Source organism: Mirounga leonina, unplaced genomic scaffold, assembly GCF_011800145.1.
Source record: "Mirounga leonina isolate KUSES-001 unplaced genomic scaffold, KU_Mleo_1.0 Mir_53, whole genome shotgun sequence".
Lineage (NCBI taxonomy): Eukaryota > Metazoa > Chordata > Mammalia > Carnivora > Phocidae > Mirounga > Mirounga leonina.
In genome coordinates, this window is record NW_023270807.1 from 850,418 (window position 1) to 868,818 (window position 18,401).

An 18,401-nucleotide genomic window follows, 5' to 3' on the forward strand; every position below is an offset into this window, starting at 1 on the left:
CCTATATCTGAACCTAAGCTGCACTGAAAGACCTCATGTCAACGAAGTTCTTTTCTTGCAACGCTTCCCATTAGGTATCACGTCACTTGTAACTGATTTGAACCAAAGTTGAATTACGGTCTTTTAAAATTTATAATTTATTTTTATGCCACACCTGTTACTGTAGAGTCTTCAAATGGTATGGCCCTGTGTTTAAGGTCTGTCTCTTCAATTGACTCTAAGTTCCCTGAGGGCGGTGCTAGGTCTGTTTGGGCCCGGGGTTGGATCACTGGCAACAGCACACATAGAAGAGGCACTGCCCCAATACGTATACTATATGTAATAGATACATGTTATTAGAAGTATATGTAAATTATATTTGCGTCATGTAATATAGCTTTGTCATCTTCTATTTAATAATCATCCATAGGCAGAGGGGCCTGGCTGGGAGGGGCCAGGGGCCCACCAGGGAGGTGCCTGGCTGGCTCAGTTGGTGGAGCATGTGACTCTTTTTTTTTTTTTAAGTGTTTACTTATTTATTCGACAGAGAGAGACAGTGAGAGAGGGAACACACGCAGGGGGAGTGGGAGAGGGAGAAGCAGGCTTCCCGCTGAGCAGGGAGCCAGATACGGGGCTTGATCCCAGGACTCTGGGATCATGACCTGAGCGGAAGGCAGACGCTTAATGACTGAGCCACCCAGGCACCCCAGAGCATGTAACTCTTGATTTCAGGGTTGTGAGTTCAAGCCTCACACTGGGTGTAGAGCCTACTTAAAATTAAAAAAGAAATTAAAAAATAAATCATCCACTGGTGGAAATTTTGGTTGTTGGCAGCACTTTATTTTTGTAAATTTTTGTGTGCATTTCCGAGTATTTCCTTAAACTAAATTCTTAAATTGGAGTGTTACTTTAAGAGGTGTTGGTATTTTGGAGTTTCCTAAACTTCTAGGAAAGAAGTACCAATTTATATTCCCAGCAATTATGTATGGGGGTGCCATTTTGACACATATTTCATTCATTTTCTTTTCATTCTTTTTATCTTATTGTGTAAGGTACTTGTATGGTACAAAATGTAAAAGTACTCTCCCCTGCCCTGGACCGCTTTGAATTGCCTGGTCTTCACTTCCTGCTCAGTCCAGACAATATGGAGGTTTTTCTCCGACTCCAAGTACTTCTTTCCCTGGAGGACAAAAGGTTGATAGTGCACCTCAGACCTAATGGTAGTTATGTTCTTCTACCACGGGCTACTCAAATCTCTGTGCCTGAAGAAACACCCATAATTGTCACTTGTGGATTTGGGGCAAGTGGCCTGGAATAGGGCTCCTCCTCCGCTGTGTTTTCAGGAGGTGAGTGTGTAAGGGCCCCTGGAGAGCTCCTCTGCACCCTTTCCCCCAGAGCCTGTAGACAAGGACCCGGGAGTCACCGCAGTGCTGGAATGCTCTGGGAAAAACTGGAGGCCTTCCTCTCCAGAATAAACCACAAAACCTACTCCTCCCCATGACTTCCTGTGGAAATGAGTGGGTCTCCCCCTAATAGAACTGGTAACTATCTATGTCTTGGTTGTGTTACCAAATAACACTCTGGGATAAAGGGAGAACAATTTTGGGGGAAATAAACCACCTCTGGCTGGGTCCTCTCAGACCCACAGAACTAGACCCAACCTTTGGGACCTCAGCTCCTGGCATGTAACCACATCTCCACTCCCGTCAAGATGGAAGCTGCTCTTTCCGCATGCGTACTTATCTCATTGCTCACAGCCGAGATGAACTCCTTCTCTGGAAATCTTTCTTCAACTCCTCACTTCTGAGAAAGGTGATCTAACAGCACTTGTCTTCCTTTTACCATATGGTAATATTTTATTGTCTGTCTCCCCTTCACTCCCAAACTGGAAGCTCAGAAAGAGATTATGTTTGTCTTCATCAAAGCCTAGCACAGGGTATGACATGAGTGGGCACTTCAGAAATGTTGAATGAATTGTACTTGAAAACTGAAGGACCTATTAAAGCTTTTCATAATAGTTTTAAGAAGTGAAATTCACCTTTTAAAGTGTACAAATCAAGGCGCCTGGGTGGCTCAGTTGGTTAAGCGACTGCCTTCAGCTCAGGTCATGATCCCAGGGTCCTGGGATCGAGTCCCGCATCGGGCTCCCTGCTCTGCGGGGAGCCTGCTTCTCCCTCCCCCACTCCCCCTGCTTGTGTTCCCTCTCTCGCTGTGTCTCTCTCTGTCAAATAAATAAATAAAATCTTAAAAAAAAAAAAATTAAAAAAAAAAGTGTACAAATCAGTGGTTTTTAGCATAGTCACAGAATTGTTCAATCATCACCCTACTCTGAGAACAAGGGGTCTGAGGATCAAGGTGGTGACAACCAATTTTGTGGGTGAAGGTAACAGAGGCAAAATACCTGCATCAGGGCCCAAGTAATACACGTTCCCGGAGAGTGAACACAAGAATTTGCTAGGGTAGGATGGGGGGATGAAGGGTTGACATCTTTTAGACAATCCAGGTAACTTTACTGTACACCTTGCCATCCGTGGAGAGGTTTGCAAAGGGCTGGGCAAGAAAAAAGGAACCTGCCAGACAAGCCAGAAAGAGAAGCACGGGGAGGAAGGGATGAGGGTTTCAGGAATGTGATTTCAAAGGTAAGAAATCCTCCCCAGCTTGCAGGAGGAAATCTCAGAGGAGGAGTAAAGGACTACCAAAGGCAGTTCCACTCAGCCTGCTCCTGAGATGAGCAGATGGGTGAGACTCTACCAAGACTAGGCATGGGGAACTCTTATTGTTCCCCTTAGCCCAACACCAAGGTCATGGAGAGAACTGACATCTTTATAATATCAAGTCTTTCTCTGTAAGCACATAGTATGCCTTTCCATTAATTTATTTTTTTAAAAAATTTTTAAAGATTTTATTTATTCAATTGAGACACAGAGATAGAGAGAGAGAGACAGCATGAGCAGAGGGAGAGGCAGGCTCCCCGCTGAGCCAGGAGCCTGATGTGGGCCTCGATCCCAGGACCCTGGGATCACGACCTGAGCTGAAGGCAGATGCTTAACCATCTGCGCCACCCAGGTGCCCTCTTTCCATTAATTTAAATTTTTTTCAATATCTTTCAATAAAGCCTTATCATTTTATCCACAAAGGCCTGCACACCTATTGTTAAATTTATTCTCAAGTACTTTATATTTTTGTTGTTATTGCAAATGGTATATTTTTATTAAAATGTTTATCGCAACCTAACATAAAGTACACAAATCAAGTGTACACCTTGACTTTTATATATGTATATGTTCATGTAACCAAATGGCAAATATTTTTAAAGATTTATTTAGGGGCACCTGGGTGGCTCAGTCCATTAAGCGTCTGCCTTCGGCTCAGGTCATGATCCCAGGGTCCTGGGATCGAGCCCCACATCGGGCTCCCTGCAGGAGCCTGCTTCTCCCTCTCCCTCTGCCTCTCCCCCTGCTTGTGCTCTCTATCAAATAAATTAATTAATTAAAGCTTTTCATAAAATGTTTTAAAATAAATCAAAAAGATTTATTTACTTATTTATTTGATAGAGAGAGAGAAGGCATGTGTGTTGAGAGGGGGGCAGAGGGAGAGGGAGAGAGAAAATCTCAAGCAGACTCCCCAGTGAGTGCAGAGCCCAACGCAGGGCTCAACCTTACAATCCTGAGATCATGACTTGAGCTGAAATCAAGAGTGGGGCGCTTGGGGCACCTGGGTGGCTGTCGTTTGGCGTCTGCCTTTGGCTCGGGTTGTGGTCCCGGGATCCTGGGATGGAGCCCCGCGTCCGGCTCCCTGCTCGGTGGGAGGCCTGCTTCGCCCTCTCCCACTCCCCCTGCTTGTGTTCCCTTTCTCACTGTGTCTCTCTCAGTCACATAAATAAATAAAATCTTTAAAAAAAAAAAAAAAAAGAATGGGACGCTTAACTGACTGAGCCACCTAGGTGCCCCTCAAATGGCAAATATTTTTAAAAGTTATGCTCTATGATGGTTGCTGATGCTAGAAATGCAATAGGTTTTGTATATTGATTTTTGTTATATTGATTTTGTACCCAGCAACCTTGCTAAATTCACTTACCAATTCTATCTCAATTTTCTTTTGGGGTTGCTACACACACAATAATTTCATCCACAAATACTGATATTCTTGTTTTTTTCCCAATCCTTATATATTTGTTGCTGTTGTTTATTGGACTGGCTAAACTTCCATTATTGCATTGACTAGGGTTATTGAGAGCAAGCAGCCTTGGCTTGTTTCTCATCTTAAGAGAAATGCTTTCAACACTTCACCATTATTGTGATGTGTGCTGCAGGATTTTTGAGGATGTCCTTTATCAGGTTATAGGGTAGTCTTTAATATCAACGGATGAATATTTCGAGTATTTTTTATGTATCAATTGACATGAATGAACTGTTTCCCCTTTAATGTACTGATGGATCCATATTTCCCCTAGTCTAACATTTGTTTATAACTTTGAGAAATGTCTTTTGCTGTTACGTTTCTTCTCAGTTCTCCCTCTTGACCCATCCATTAAGTGTTGGTCTTCTTGTTTCCTCCCTCACTCTTCTTCTCTCTTCTTTTCAAGCTCCTGCTTTTTGTAAGTTTCCTAAGCTATCAAAGTTTGGGGGATGACCCCTGGTTTTCAGACTCTGTGTCTCCCCAGTCTGCTCCCTCCACAAGCAGGTTTGAATTCAAGTTAAAGCACTGGATTGGAAGACAGGTGGCTTGAGTTCCAATTCTGTCAATCTCCAAAAATGCACCAAGACAGATTTCCCCCTGACTTTCAGTCTCATCAATAAAATCCCTGTCCCATCTCCAGGTTGGTTGGAAACTCCCACGAATAAATGGGTAGAACCACTCTGCAAATTACTCACAGGTAAGAGTTTGATGTCTTTGACACTAAGATTGTTGGAGGTAGTGTGAGGTAACATATAGCTTGGATTTCGAAGCTAATAGAATCTAGATCCACTCCCAATCAGCAGTGTGACCTTGTGCTTGTTACTTAACCTTTCTAAACCTGCCTCCTTCATCCAGCTTGCAGATAAAAGATGCAAAACACTCGACACATAGTAAGAGCTCAGTGAATTTAGCGATTATTAAAAGAGATAATGCACATGCAGACAGCCTGAAAAGCATAAAATATTCCATAAATGTAAGTCCGCGGGTTCGAGGCTCCGAAGGCCCTAAGCCAGCTCCCCAGCACCAGTATCAGCGCCCAGGTACCTAGTAGGTAGGTTGATGAGGGGGACTGCAGAGAAAACTCCTCTGAGCCTCGAATCCCCACTGTCGGGCTTCCAGAAGCGCCAAGCCGTACCCAACGTCCCTAAGTCTGGTGAAAAATGCCAAAATGACTGGGGAAGGGGCAGATGCGGCCACTCCCACATTCGCGGGAGGGCTCCTGCTACCACTTTCCCGGAGCTTTACCGGGAGTTCAACTCCGCGGAGAGGCGCCGCGCCACCAACCGCAATCACTACGATCCAGTCGAGGGTAACGAGTGCGCTCCCTGCTGCAGTCGCTAGGGGCGGGCTCGTCGCGTCCCTCCCCCTAAACGGGTCCCCGTTTGCGCACGCGTGATTACTTTCCTCCGGCGCTCTCGCCCCACTCTAGGCACGTTCGCGCGGCGCGTTACAGGCATTTTCTGACGTAAGGCGCTGCAGCGAGGAGCCGAGCGGAAGTGCAGCGCGACGACGGCTACAGGAGGGGAGGGTGAGAGAGGTGGAAGTGGAGCCGGAAGTGTGACTAACTAGCCTGCCTCCCGGTCGCCCGCGAAGCAGGAAGGAGAAGGTGTCGGCCTGGCGGGGTGTGGCCTCGGGAGGCGGAGGGCGCTGCGATTGGCCCTTGGCTGTGGCGCCGGCGACGATTGGCCCTTGCTTGCGGAGGGAGGTGAGAAAGGTGGCGGCGGTTGGAATTCAAAAGTGGCGGGTGTGGCACCCGGCTGGTAGCCCCCCGGAGCCCGGAGCGCGCGTGCTTTGTGTCGCGAGCCGGCGAGAGAACGCGGGTCCCGGGAGCCCGGGCGCCGTGTCCTCTTCCATTGTGCTCCCCTGGCGCGTGTGGTACGGAACTGGACATGGAGCCGCAGGTGAGTAGAAGCCGCGTTGGGTCTCTTGCCCACGATGCTGACGAGCCCCCGGCTCCCGGCCGGCCTTCGTCCTGCCTGCTTGGAGGGTGAAAGTCCGTGCGTCCCCGAACAGTGGACAGGAGGGAGGGAGAGGGCAGGGAGCAGCCCCAGGAAGTCGGAGTGCATGTCTGTCTGCTCTCCCCCAATTTCAGGGAGTCCCATACACCCTTCCTCACTTTCATGTCTCCAGGATTTTCCATTTCGATTTCTCAGGCTTGTCTGACTCGTACCTACTTCTCCATTCCTACCGACGATTGCAGTGTGTGATCGAGAAAGGGGAGTTCTGAGATTCCGTCTACCGCTGGGGAAATGGTGCCCGAGGCCAAATCCCCGCTGATGATCTTTCCAGTTCTCTCTTGTTCCTTTCGCTTTGGAGTGCTGGAAGGGGATAAAGGGATTGGGGTAACCTGAACGGAAGGACTCCTCGTTCTCTCTCCTCCAGGTTTTACAGAGATCTCTGACTCCTGAGACTGGCTTGACTTAAGTTTCTTCTCTTATCAGCGCCCTGCTGCACCCCACAACCATCTGCAGCCTTCCCTCTCCAGTGGAGAGAGAGGTGTGACAGCGAGAGTGTATTGACTTTTGGTGCCAGAAAAAGACTCCTGTCTGGATCCTCTGTTTACTAGTATTTCACATTCAGATTTACCCAAAACAAGTTTCAACCTGAAGAGATGTTCTTTGTATCCTGACAGCTAAAGAGCAGAGCAGTATGATCGTGACAGTGAAAAACAGTAGAAGCCTTCTCATATTTACTGAGCACCTACTATGTACCAGGCACAGTTGTAGATAACTTGGGATGCAACAATAAACAAGACTAATCCCTGTCATCTCTATAGATGTCATTCTATGAGAAGCTGCCATTCTATGGGGAGATGGGAAATGTGTCATAAGTTATATAACTCTATTCTTTGTGCACATTTCTGCAGGCAGCAGGAAAAATAATGCCACCTCCTTTTTTTTTTTTTTGTATAGAAGCCAGTGGTCTGGATATATCACAGTTTATTTAAGTATTCCCCCACCGGTGGACATCCAATTTCATTCCTTTAAAAATGTATTGAGTCCTGACATGTAGCAGACATTATACTGGTTATATGGTTGTGAACAAAACAGATATGTTCTTATGATGCTCACAATCTAATGTAAGGAAAGACAATAAGCCAATAAACTAAAATTTAAAAAACCTGGGCATCAAATTGTTCCAGAGTTTTCTCTATAGGGAAAACATCCTTAAATATAAGGATGTAAACATCCTTAAATATATCTCGTTGTATTTGGAATCTCTCCATGTTGTTTCTTAACAAGTTCATATGGATCTGCAATGAGTTTTAAATAAAAAGTTTAATTAAAAAACAAAAGAATAGGGGTGCCTGGGTGGCTCAGTCAGTTAAGTGACCAACTCTTGGTTTTGGCTCAGGTCATGATCTCATGGGTCATGAGATCAAGCCCCATTGTAGGGCTCTGCACTCAGCAGGGAGTCTGCTTAAAGATTCTCTCCCTCTGCCCCTCCCCCTACTTGAGTGCACTCTCTCTCTCAAAATACATTTTTTTAAAATATTTATTTATTTGGGGTGCCTGAGTGGCTCAGTCGGTTGAGCGTCTGCCTTCGGCTCGGGTCATGATCCCAGGATCCTGGGATCGAGCCCCACATCGGCTTCCTGCTCAGCAGAGAGCCTGCTTCTCCCTCTCCCTCTGCCTGCCTCTCTGCCTACCTGTACTCTCTCTGTCAAATAAATAAATAAAATATTTAAAAAAAAATTATTTGACAGAGAGAGCACACAAGAGGGCGGGGAAGCAGCAGAGGGAGAGAGAGAAGTAGGCTGAGCAGGGAGCTCAAGGTGGGGTTGGATCCCAGGACTCCAGGATCATGACCCGAGCCAAAGGCAGAGGCTCAACTGACCAAGCCATCCAGGCATCCCAAATAAATTTTTTAAAAAAGGGAAAAACAGCCCTTCCTCCTGTTCTCTTGGTTGTTGGAACTGTGGCAGGCCTCTTGGAATCACCCTGGACTCCTCCATCTCCCTCACTGCTTGCCCTCTACCTCCCCTCACCAGGCCAGCTCCTAAGTTAGATCAATACTTGGTTTCTAGTAATCCAGCCCCTCCTCTTCATCCCCACTGCCTGCCCTCTCTCAGATGGATTTCTACTTAGCCCTCAAGCTCCTAAAACAGCCCCTCTCGGCTGAGTTCCATGAAAATTAAGCTGTATGCATCTTTTTTATCTAATGAATTAACTTCTCTCTTATGCATCTAGAATGGTAAGAGGTGTATACATCCTTGGGAGAATTGAGAAAGTGGATCATTTTTTGTAGAGTTTAATTCTGTGGTACTCCAGTCTGGAAAGAATGTCCTATAAAGTTACCTCTGGGAGGGCAGGGATTTTATTCATTACTCTCACCCCAGCTTCTAGAACAGTGTCTGGCATGGAGCAGTCTTGCAACAAATCTTAGTGCAACAAATCCTTGTTGGATGAAGGAAGAAAGGAATGATGCATTCTTTCTGCCTGTCATACCCCTCATCTACCTCCATTCATTCTTCACCTTGTTTCACGTTGCTTTTTGGTACAAATCTTGTCTTACTATTCTGACAAAATCATCATGGTCCCACTTGCCTTCAGTAAACGCTAGACTCCTTATCATGGCAGGCCGACTGCCACAATCCTTTCCCTTCATCTCCCCACTTTCCGCGCACACTCCGTGTGTCAGCTAAACAGAACAACTTGACATTCCTTGCATGCACCCCTCCTTGCTTTCTGCCTGGGATGCTCTTCCTTGGCCCAAGCCCCCTGGCTAACTCTCATCATCAAGGTTTTGCCTTAAAAGACCTTTTAGAAGTGTTCTCTGACACTCTCCCCATCTGAACTACATGCTCATCCCCTCCTTGGGGCACTTTTTATGATAGCACTCAGTAAAGTTTTAATAATCTCTTTAAATGCTTCTCTTCCCCATTTTTTCATGAGTATTTTGCAGGCAGGGATCACATCTATTACTCCCAAACCCAGATCGTTTTCTGGCACATAACAAACACTAAGTAAATATCGAATGAATGAAGGAAGCCAAAGGGCAGAGAGACTGGCCTTGGAATTAAAAGTTAATTATAGTGAAGATCAGAAGTTGATCAGTCTACATAGTGCTCTCCTGATGGTGGGATCAGAGTAGGGTTTGCATAGGAAGGATCTGGCTTTAGCACGGAGAAGTTCTGTGTCCTCAGAAACCCGCTAGTTCTGCGCAAACTAGAATGGTTGGTCACCCTAGACAGGAGTAGCTGTGGAGTGGACATAATCTCCAGGCACCGAATTGAGGTGCTTAGGAGAGGATCTCTCTTTCACACTGCCCCCACCCCACACCTGTACTTTGGTGGTCTCTAAACTGGGTCATGCTGCTTCTTAGTCTTCTCCATGCAAGTCAGCCTACTTACAACTCATTGTTTTTTATAAATAGGCTCTTTTGTATATTTTTAACATGCCTGATCAGAAACTGTGTCCGGTTTTCCACACACACAAAGCTAAAGCCTAAACTCCTCCTTAGCCTGGCATCAAAGTCCTACAGGTCACTATATTCTAGCAGTTAAACGCGTGGCCTCCAGAACCAGACTGTCTAGATTGTAACTGCGGTTCTGCCTTTTACTCGCTGATGAGCTTAGAGAAGCTATTTTACCTCTCAGTGCCTTCCTTTCCCTCATCTGCGAAATGAGGCTGATAATAGCACCTCCTCAGTGGGCTGCTGTAAGGATTAGGTTGATACAGAGGAAGCATTTAAAACAAATTCTAAAATGTTACCCACTTGAGGAGCCTGGGTGGCTCAGTTGGTTGAGCATCAGACTCTTGATTTCAGCTCAGGTCATGATCTCAGGGTCATGAGATCGAGCCCCACATGGTGCTTGGGCTGGATGTGGAGCCTGTGTAAGATTCTCTCTCTCCCTCTCTAAAAAAATTTTTTTAAAAAAATAAGTAAAATATTACCTACTCCTCCTATCTAGTCTTCAGCCTTATCTATCTTCCACTCTCTCTCCTATTTATGATTCTCCATTTTAGCTGAAAGAGCCTATTGGTTTCCCAGCCATATTATGTGTATGTTTGAGGTTTTGCCTTCTGAAGAAAGTATCCATTTCTCTGTGCTTGTTTAAGTACTACCCTTGGGATGCCTGGGTGGCTCAGTTGGTTAAGTGTCTGCCTTTGGCTCAGGTCAGGATCCCGGGGTCCTGGGATCAAGCTTGGTATCAGGCTCCTTGCTCAGCGGGGAGCCTGCTTCTCCCTCTCCCTCTGCCTGCCACTCACCCTCTCTTGTGCATGCTCTCTCTGTCAAATAAATAAATAAAATCTTAAAAAAAAAAAAAAGTACTACTCTTAAAGTTCGCTGAAGTTCAGCATCTGTCCAGCTTTTCCCTTAGAACTTTCTCCCACTTTTGCATTATGTCCCACTTCTCTCTGTGCCTTTTGGCTGGCACATCATCTGTGGGCCCCGGTTTGTGCACAGGAGGTACTCAGTCAGTGCTTGTTGGTGGTTGAGAATTAGGCTAGGGGACTAAGAAGGGGAGTTCTTGGGACATTTGGGCTCCAGGGTATGTCTGAAGGGTCTCTCTTTTCCCAGCAGAGGTCCCCCTTGTTGGAAGTGAGGGGGAACGTAGAGCTGAAGAGGCCCCTGGTCAAGGCTCCTTCTCGGCTGCCTCTACCGGGAACCAGGTTTAAGAGGGGGCCTGACCAGATGGAGGATGCCTTAGAGCCTGAGAAGGTGAGCTGGGTTTGGAAAAGCTTTACGTGTGTGTGTGTGTGTGTGTGTGTGTGTGTGTGAGAAAGAGACAGAGGGAGAGTGTGTGTGTCTAAACCAATCAGGGAGAGTAAATGTACGCAATTCTTGTCTATCTCCAGAAAAGGACACGAGGACTGGATACAGTGACCAAAGTTGCCACGTCCCACCCCAGAGCACCTGCCCTCACTGCAAGACCACAGACACAAGGCCAGACCATAGGTGGGTTCTAGCAGTGGGCAGAAACCAAGGGAATAGAAGTCCAGTGCTCTTCAACTCACTTATTTCTTGTCTTTCAATTTTAGCTTATTTTGAATAGGTAATAGGTTTCACTTGTTTTAAAATTCCAAAGGCACAAGGGGTGCCTGGGTGGCTCGGTGGGTTAAGCATCTGACTCTTGATTTTGCCTCAAGTCATAATCTCAGGATCATGAGATCCAGCCCCAAGTCAGGCTCCACCATGGGCATGGAGCCTGCTTGGGATTCTCTCTCTCCCTCTCCCTCTCCACCCCCCTCCAAATTCCAAAGGCACAAAAGTCATTTTACAGAGGAAAGTCTCCCTCCTACCCCTGTCCCCCAGCCACCCAGTTCCCCTGCCCAGGGGCATTCTGTGGGTGTTCTGTCCCTTCCAGGGCGTTCTGTGGGCGTTCAAGCACATCTGGACATGTTCTCCAACATTTTTTTTTTTATATATAAATGGTAGCACTCTTGACACATGGCTCTGCCCCCTGCTCTTTTTGCTTATCTTGGTCCAACTTATTTCTTGGTGTCTTGAGTAATTTCTGGTCCTGGGAAGGATATCTTCAGAGCTGGGCAGATTTCAAGGAAGAGGGAAGTTATCTTCTTTCTTTTTTTTTTTTTTTTTTTAAGATTTTATTTATTCATTTGAGACACAGAGATACAGAGAGAGAGAGAGAAAGCATGAGCAGGGAGAGAGGCAGAGGCAGAGGGAGAAGCAGGCTCCTCGCTGAGCCAGGAGCCCGATGTGGGGCTCGATCCCAGGACCCTGGGATCATGACCTGAGCTGAAGGCAGACGCTTAACCATCTGAGCCCCCCAGGCGCCCCGAAGTTATCTTATTTCTAATCCTCAGAAAAAGCAACGACTCTGTGCCTGGCCCAGCCAGAGTTCATGCCACCCTGAGACTGATTGTGCTACTTTTTCCTGTCCCATCTCCCGACAGCTCCAAAAGTTCCCAAGAATTCAGGACCCCGATGTTCTACAGCTATTGCCACAGGTAATAGTGCTTCAGAGCTGGGGCTGAGGAGAGATTTGAGGGTATGTGTAAAAGGAGATGATGGGGGTGGAAAGACCCTGGTGCTGTGATTTCTTATGTTAACTCCCCGATTCTCTAGTGTTGAAGAATCAGAAACCAGGCCCTGCCGTTCCTGCCCAGAAGCCTGCAGGTAAGTGCCAAGCATAACCATTGGGTGAGAGGCTGGGATAGGAAGGAGAGGAGGTGGTGAGTACCCCCCCAAAAAATCCATTTGGTTCCCTCCGTCTCTGGAGGGGAAAGAGTTGTAGCAGTGGGTGTGGAGGCCTTAAAGGCCTGGAGGGAGGAAAGATAGAAAGCCACGACCTCCCTGACCTTTGTCCTTTCCGTGCCCATCTTAGCGGCTGCCCCTCCCATGGTGGGAGGGAAGAAACCCACCAAACGTCCGGCCTGGGACTTAAAGGGTCAGTTATGTGACCTGAATGCCCAGCTGAAGTGCTTCCGTGAGAGGACTCAGACTTTGAACCAGGAGAACCTACAACTGCAGGACCAACTCGAGGAGGCCCAGCAACAGGCCCAGGCCCTGGGGGCAGAGTGCAGGACACTGGAAGGGGAGTTGGCCAGGCTGCAGGCCCAGGCTGAGCAGGGTCAGCAGGAGTTGGGGAACCTTAGGGCCCATGTCCTGGAGCTGGAAGAGCAGCTGGGCACAAAGGAAGGCTTGGTGCAAGAGCTCCAGAAAGAACAGTTGGGATTGCAGGAGGAGCGAAGGGGACTGGCCGCCCGGCTGGAGGAGCAGGAGGTAAGGGCCACCTTCTTACCAAACGCCAACCCTCCTTTCTGGGTTACCCTGAGGACTCTTTGGGCTTGGGAGTCCCTGGCCACCTCTCTCCAGCAGTATTCCTCTGTCCTTCTCCACCCCTGCCCACTCCTGACTGCGTCGTGCTTTCTGCCCCACTTCTCCCTATCCTGACTGCTTTCCTAGCCCCCCACCCCACCCCAGATCTGTGTCTCCCCTCATCCTCCATCTTCTCCTCAGTCTCTTTCTTCCCTGGTCAAAAATCCCTGCGGCATTCTCTCTTCTTCTCATGTCCATTTGACTCCTTGATCTTGATGTCCCCACCAACTAGATGGAATTACTTGCAGTTTCTCAAATGATTCAATCTTCTCTTCAGGGCATTTTGCACATTCACTTCCCACTTTGTGGAACATTCTTTCTGTTCTCCGTCTTTTCCTTGGTTTATTCCAATACTTTTGGGTGTCGGCTTAGCTATCATTGTCCTTGTGCCCCTTTTGGCTGTTCCCAGAGCACTCCCTAATCTGGTACCATGACTCTTATTTTCTTACCTCTTTCCTTAGCAGACTTTGAAGTCCTTGGGGACAGGGACCGCCCTCCCTCCACCCCCCACCTCGTTATGACTTGTCCTTATTCTTCTGCTGGGTCTCACCCTCTGTGTCCACTCCATTCCGAACAGAGGAGGCTGAAGGCCTCAGAAGCAGCTCTGTCAGTTAGCCAAGCGGAGGTGGCATGTCTGCGTCAGGAGGCTGCAGCGCAGGCAGCCGCACTGGTGGAGCAAGGAGAACGTCTTCATGGGCTAGAGATGGAGCGCCGGCGACTCCACAACCAGCTACAGGAACTCAAAGGCAATATCCGTGTGTTCTGCCGGGTCCGCCCTGTCCTTCCAGGGGAGCCCACCCCGTCCCCAGGCTTCCTCCTGTTTCCCTCTGGCCCCGGCGGGCCCTCCGATCCTCCAACCCGCCTCAGTGTCTCCCGGTCTGACGATCGTCGTGGGACCCTGAGTGGGGCGCCGGCCCCCACCACCCGCCACGACTTCTCCTTCGACCGGGTATTCCCACCAGGGAGTGGACAGGACCAAGTGTTTGAGGAGATTGCCATGCTTGTCCAGTCAGCCCTGGATGGCTACCCAGTGTGCATCTTTGCCTATGGCCAGACAGGCAGTGGCAAGACCTTCACCATGGAGGGTGGGCCTGGGGGAGACCCCCAGGTGGAGGGCCTGATCCCTCGGGCCCTGCGGCACCTCTTCTCTGTGGCCCAGGAGCTGGGCGGTCAGGGCTGGACCTACAGCTTTGTGGCAAGCTACGTAGAGATCTATAATGAGACTGTCCGAGACCTGCTGGCCACGGGGACCCGGAAGGGCCAGGGCGGTGAGTGTGAGATTCGCCGGGCAGGGCCGGGGAGTGAGGAGCTCACTGTCACCAATGCCCGCTATGTTCCTGTGTCCTGTGAGAAAGAGGTAAGCACCGAGGGGCACTGGGACTGGAGAATGGGGAGGAGCAGGCAGGGTGGCACAGGATGTAGGTGGACAGAGGAGGGACCAGGAGAGAGCAGAAGGATGGGGGAAGGGTGGGTTGCGTCGGTGGGTCGCCACGTCAGTTTTGGCCGGGGGTTGGGGGGGGTTGGGGGGCTGTAAGGTAGATCTGTCTGCCTTAGGGAACGAGGGGGTGGAGTGACGCACATGCCGAGGGCTTCCTGGCCCCTGCCCACTGTATCTCAGGTCCCATTTCCTACTACTCCCCTTGCTCAGCTCTCTCCAGCCACGCTGGCCTCCTGGCTGTTCCCCAGCCAGCTCATCACATTCTCGATTCAGGGCTTTTGCCTGAATGTTCCTCTCTTCGAATGGCTTGCTCCCTCGCTGCCTTCAGAGTTGAAGGCACTGAAGCTGTCCCTGGCCATCCTGTCTCAAATTGCAGCCCTCACCCTACCTTCACGCGCTCCTCCTGGTTCTGTTCTAGTTTCCCCCTCAGGACTCTGGGGCCGTAGCTGTGCATTTTACTTAATCATTCTGTCTCTTCACTGGCTAGAAAGAAATCTTCAAGAGGGCAGGCACTGGCTCTGGGTCATTGCTACCGATGTGGCTGCGTGCTGAGCCCCTGCCCGCTCTTGCCCCTTGCTCCTCCTGTCCCCAGGTGGAGGCCCTGCTCCACGTGGCCCGCCAGAACAGGGCGGTGGCCCGCACGTCACAGAACGAGCGCTCATCACGCAGTCACAGCGTGTTCCAGCTCCAGATCTCTGGGGAGCACGCCGGGCGGGGCCTGCAGTGTGGGGCCCCCCTTAGCCTTGTGGACCTGGCTGGGAGTGAGCGGCTGGACCCTGGCTTAGCCCTTGGCCCTGGGGAACGGGAACGCCTTCGGGAAACACAAGCCATTAACAGCAGCCTGTCCACGCTGGGGCTGGTCATCATGGCCTTGAGCAACAAGGTGGGAATGGGGATGGGGGCCGGTGGGACCTGGGGTGGGTTGAGGCTGCTCACGCTGAACCCTGTCCTATTCTAATCACCCGTCTCCCTCAACCCTCCAGGAGTCCCACATTCCTTACCGGAACAGCAAACTCACCTACCTGCTGCAGAATTCTCTGGGTGGCAGCGCTAAGATGTGAGTGAAAGCGACAGACAGACAGGAGGGGTTGGGTGGAGACTGTGAGGCTGGGGTCAGGGGCCGGAAAGGGGCAACAGTGGGAACCTGGTTCAGGCTCCACCCAGCCACTGATGCTGGGGTTTGGTCCCCTCTCCTCTCTCCACAGGCTCATGTTCGTGAACATTTCCCCCCTAGAAGAGAACGTCTCTGAGTCCCTCAACTCCCTACGCTTTGCCTCCAAGGTGCAGTTACCACCAAGCCCAGGCCCTGTCAGGACCCCTGGGTGATTGTAGGCTTCTCCATTCTGACCCTTTAGGGTCCCCTTCAGTCCTTTAGGCCAAGGGCACATTCATCTGGAAAGGATTTGCATTTGCCGGGCATCTGGGGTACTATCTCTCTGGATCCATTTTTAGCTATTGGGTCTTGGGGTTTTTTAAATTTTTTTTTTTTAAGATTTTATTTATTTATTTGACAGAGAGAGACACAGCGAGAGAGGGAACACAAGCAGGGGGAGTGGGAGAGGGAGAAGCAGGCTTCCCGCAGAGCAGGGAGCCCGATGGAGGGCTCGATCCCAGGACCCTGGGATCATGACCTGAGCTGGAGGCAGACGCTGAACGACTGAACCACTCAGGTGCCCCAGGGTTTTTTAATTTTTAAAAATAGGTAGTTAAGGGGTCAAAACTATATAAAAGCTATACACAACAAATGAAGTTTTACCACCGCCCCTGTACACCCCATTCTCCCCACCTGCCCTGGTAGAGGTAGTCATTTTTAACATTTGGCATTTTACTTATCCTTTCAGTGTTTCTTCTTGCAAATATAAGCAATATGCTTGTGCTTATTCCCTTCTTCTATAGACATCTCTCTTTTCATATATATGTATGTATATGTGTGTGTGGATATATATATATATGTTGTTCTGTACTTTGTTCTGCTTAACAAGATATCCCTAAGATTACTCCTCTCCCCACCCCCAGCACGCAGAGATCATCCCATTATTTTTATGTCTGCCTGGGACTCTGCTATGTGGCTGCACCAAAGTTTATCCACCAGTTCCCTCTACTGGACACTTGGATTGTTTCCACCCTTTTACAAACAAGACCATGTTGGCTAACCTTGTACATATATGTCATTTTATATTTGTTTAGTCATATCTGACTATGTAGGGAGAGATTCCTAGCATTGGGATTGCTGGATCGAAGGAGACTTAGATGTGGGCACCTGGGTGGCTCAGTCGGTTAAGCGTCCGACTCTTGATACCGGTTCAGGGCATGATCTCAGGGTCGTGAGGTCAAGCCCCACGTCGCGTGGAACCCACTTCAGATTCTTTCTCTCCCTCCACCTCTGCCCCCCTGCCCCATGAGTGCACACGCTCTCTCTCTCAAAAAAAAAAAAAAAAAAAAGTGAGAAACTTAGATGGGTTTCAGACCATTCCAAGTAGTGTGAAGTCAGGCTCCAAACCCACTTAAACATTAAGGGAAGGTCATGCCATGAATTCTCTAGGAGATTTATGCTCCTTCCACTAAAGTTTTAGGGGCTTCTTAGATTTGAATCAGGCTTATATTTCTTTTCTTTTTTTTTTAAGATTTTATTTATTTATTTGACAGAGAGAGACATAGCAAGAGCAGGAACACAAGCAGGGGGAGTGGGAGAGGGAGAAGCAGGCTTCCCGCAGAGCAGGGAGCCCGATGTGGGACTCGATCCCAGCACCCTGGGATCAAGACCTGAGCCGAAGGCAGACGCTTAAAGACTGAGCCACCCAGGCGCCCAGGCTTATATTTCTTGACGAGAAAACTCAAGATGGTACAGTATACTTCCTGTTGCATCAGGAGCACCTAATATCCAATTGTTTTACTTTTAATGAAATAAAAATCAATCATGGGATTTGGGTGTTACCAGCTTGTTACCATTTGAAAACTCCCTATTGACCTAGTGATTTCACTTAGTGATTTTATCAAACAAAGATCGTACCTAGATCTATTATTTCATTAGGGAGTTTAATTTTCTCAGTCACTTTACATTTGTTAGTCCTGTCTCTTCTATAAAGAACTTCCCTTTGCCATGTATTTGGTTACTCTGAAATCCAGTCTATATAGGAAAGGCAGAGTAAATGCTAGATTCTTTATTAATTTTCAGTATTAGAAGTTGGTATCTTGGCAACTTCCAAAGGTGACCAAGTGGGTTTTTATCTGGGTGGGTGTCATTTTACAGATGCTTATGGATTTGATATATATCCTTTGTAGTCATTTTTTCTGATGCTCAAATTGCCCCATCTTTGGCCAGTGGGCGCTCCTTTAAGTTGGCTTCTGTGTCCTTTAGACAGGAACCAGTAGTCTTTATTGTAGATTCATCGTGTACATATCCTGCCTAAACTTAGGATCATTTATTTTCCAAGGAGCCTTGGTTCTTAAATGAGTGTTGTTCATGTTTTATCTAACTTATTAACCAGTAAATGGTGGGAGGCTTGGGGTCTCTGGGCCACGGTATTGCTGAAAATGGAAGTTCCATCTCTCTCTGCTCCTGTGTGTGGCTTCCATCCCTTCTCAGTCAGGCCTCTTCACCTCATCCAGACTTGGTGTGGTTAGTGGGCATAGACCTCACCTTAACTGAGACCAGCCTGAACCCACCTTCAGAGCCCTTCAGTATTTTCTGAGGGCAGCCCCAATATTGGGAGTGGGAGGCAATCCAGAGAAACAGAGAAAACTGTTATTTTGGTTACTTAGAAAACGTTTTTATCCTGTCTAAACCCTCTGCCCGCAGGTGAACCAGTGTGTTATTGGTACGGCCCAGGCCAACAGGAAATGAAGACAGATCCAGATCCTCTGTGTGTTTGGGGTGGGGGTGGGGGGCGGTTTGGGGATGCTTTATTGGGGGGGAGGGGCGCTGTGTGACCTGGGTCTATCAAATAAAGAACAGTTTTTGGGGTTTTTTTTCTTTAAATAAAGGTTTTATTAGCAATGGGCCATATCTGTAAAAATG

The 18,401-nt window shown here is 48.5% G+C and overlaps 1 protein-coding gene across 3 annotated transcripts; it reads left to right on the forward strand.

Moving 5' to 3' along the window:
- Window positions 1-5,771: 5,771 nt before the first annotated feature.
- On the forward strand, window positions 5,772-18,264 carry KIFC1 (kinesin family member C1). 3 transcript variants are annotated; one of them, XM_034990346.1, is made up of 11 exons: window positions 5,772-5,863; window positions 10,687-10,824; window positions 10,962-11,061; window positions 12,021-12,074; window positions 12,193-12,243; window positions 12,452-12,849; window positions 13,523-14,302; window positions 14,976-15,266; window positions 15,367-15,440; window positions 15,589-15,664; window positions 18,183-18,264. In XM_034990346.1, exons 2-11 carry the CDS (start codon window positions 10,798-10,800, stop codon window positions 18,225-18,227), a joined length of 1,896 nt encoding a protein of 631 aa, XP_034846237.1. In that variant the 5' UTR covers window positions 5,772-5,863; window positions 10,687-10,797; the 3' UTR covers window positions 18,228-18,264. The 3 variants fall into 3 exon arrangements, with proteins under 3 accessions (XP_034846237.1, XP_034846235.1, XP_034846236.1); XM_034990344.1 differs by lacking the exon at window positions 5,772-5,863 and adding an exon at window positions 5,871-6,059 and having other exon boundaries at window positions 10,684-10,824; XM_034990345.1 differs by lacking the exon at window positions 5,772-5,863 and adding an exon at window positions 5,872-6,059.
- Window positions 18,265-18,401: the final 137 nt, after the last annotated feature.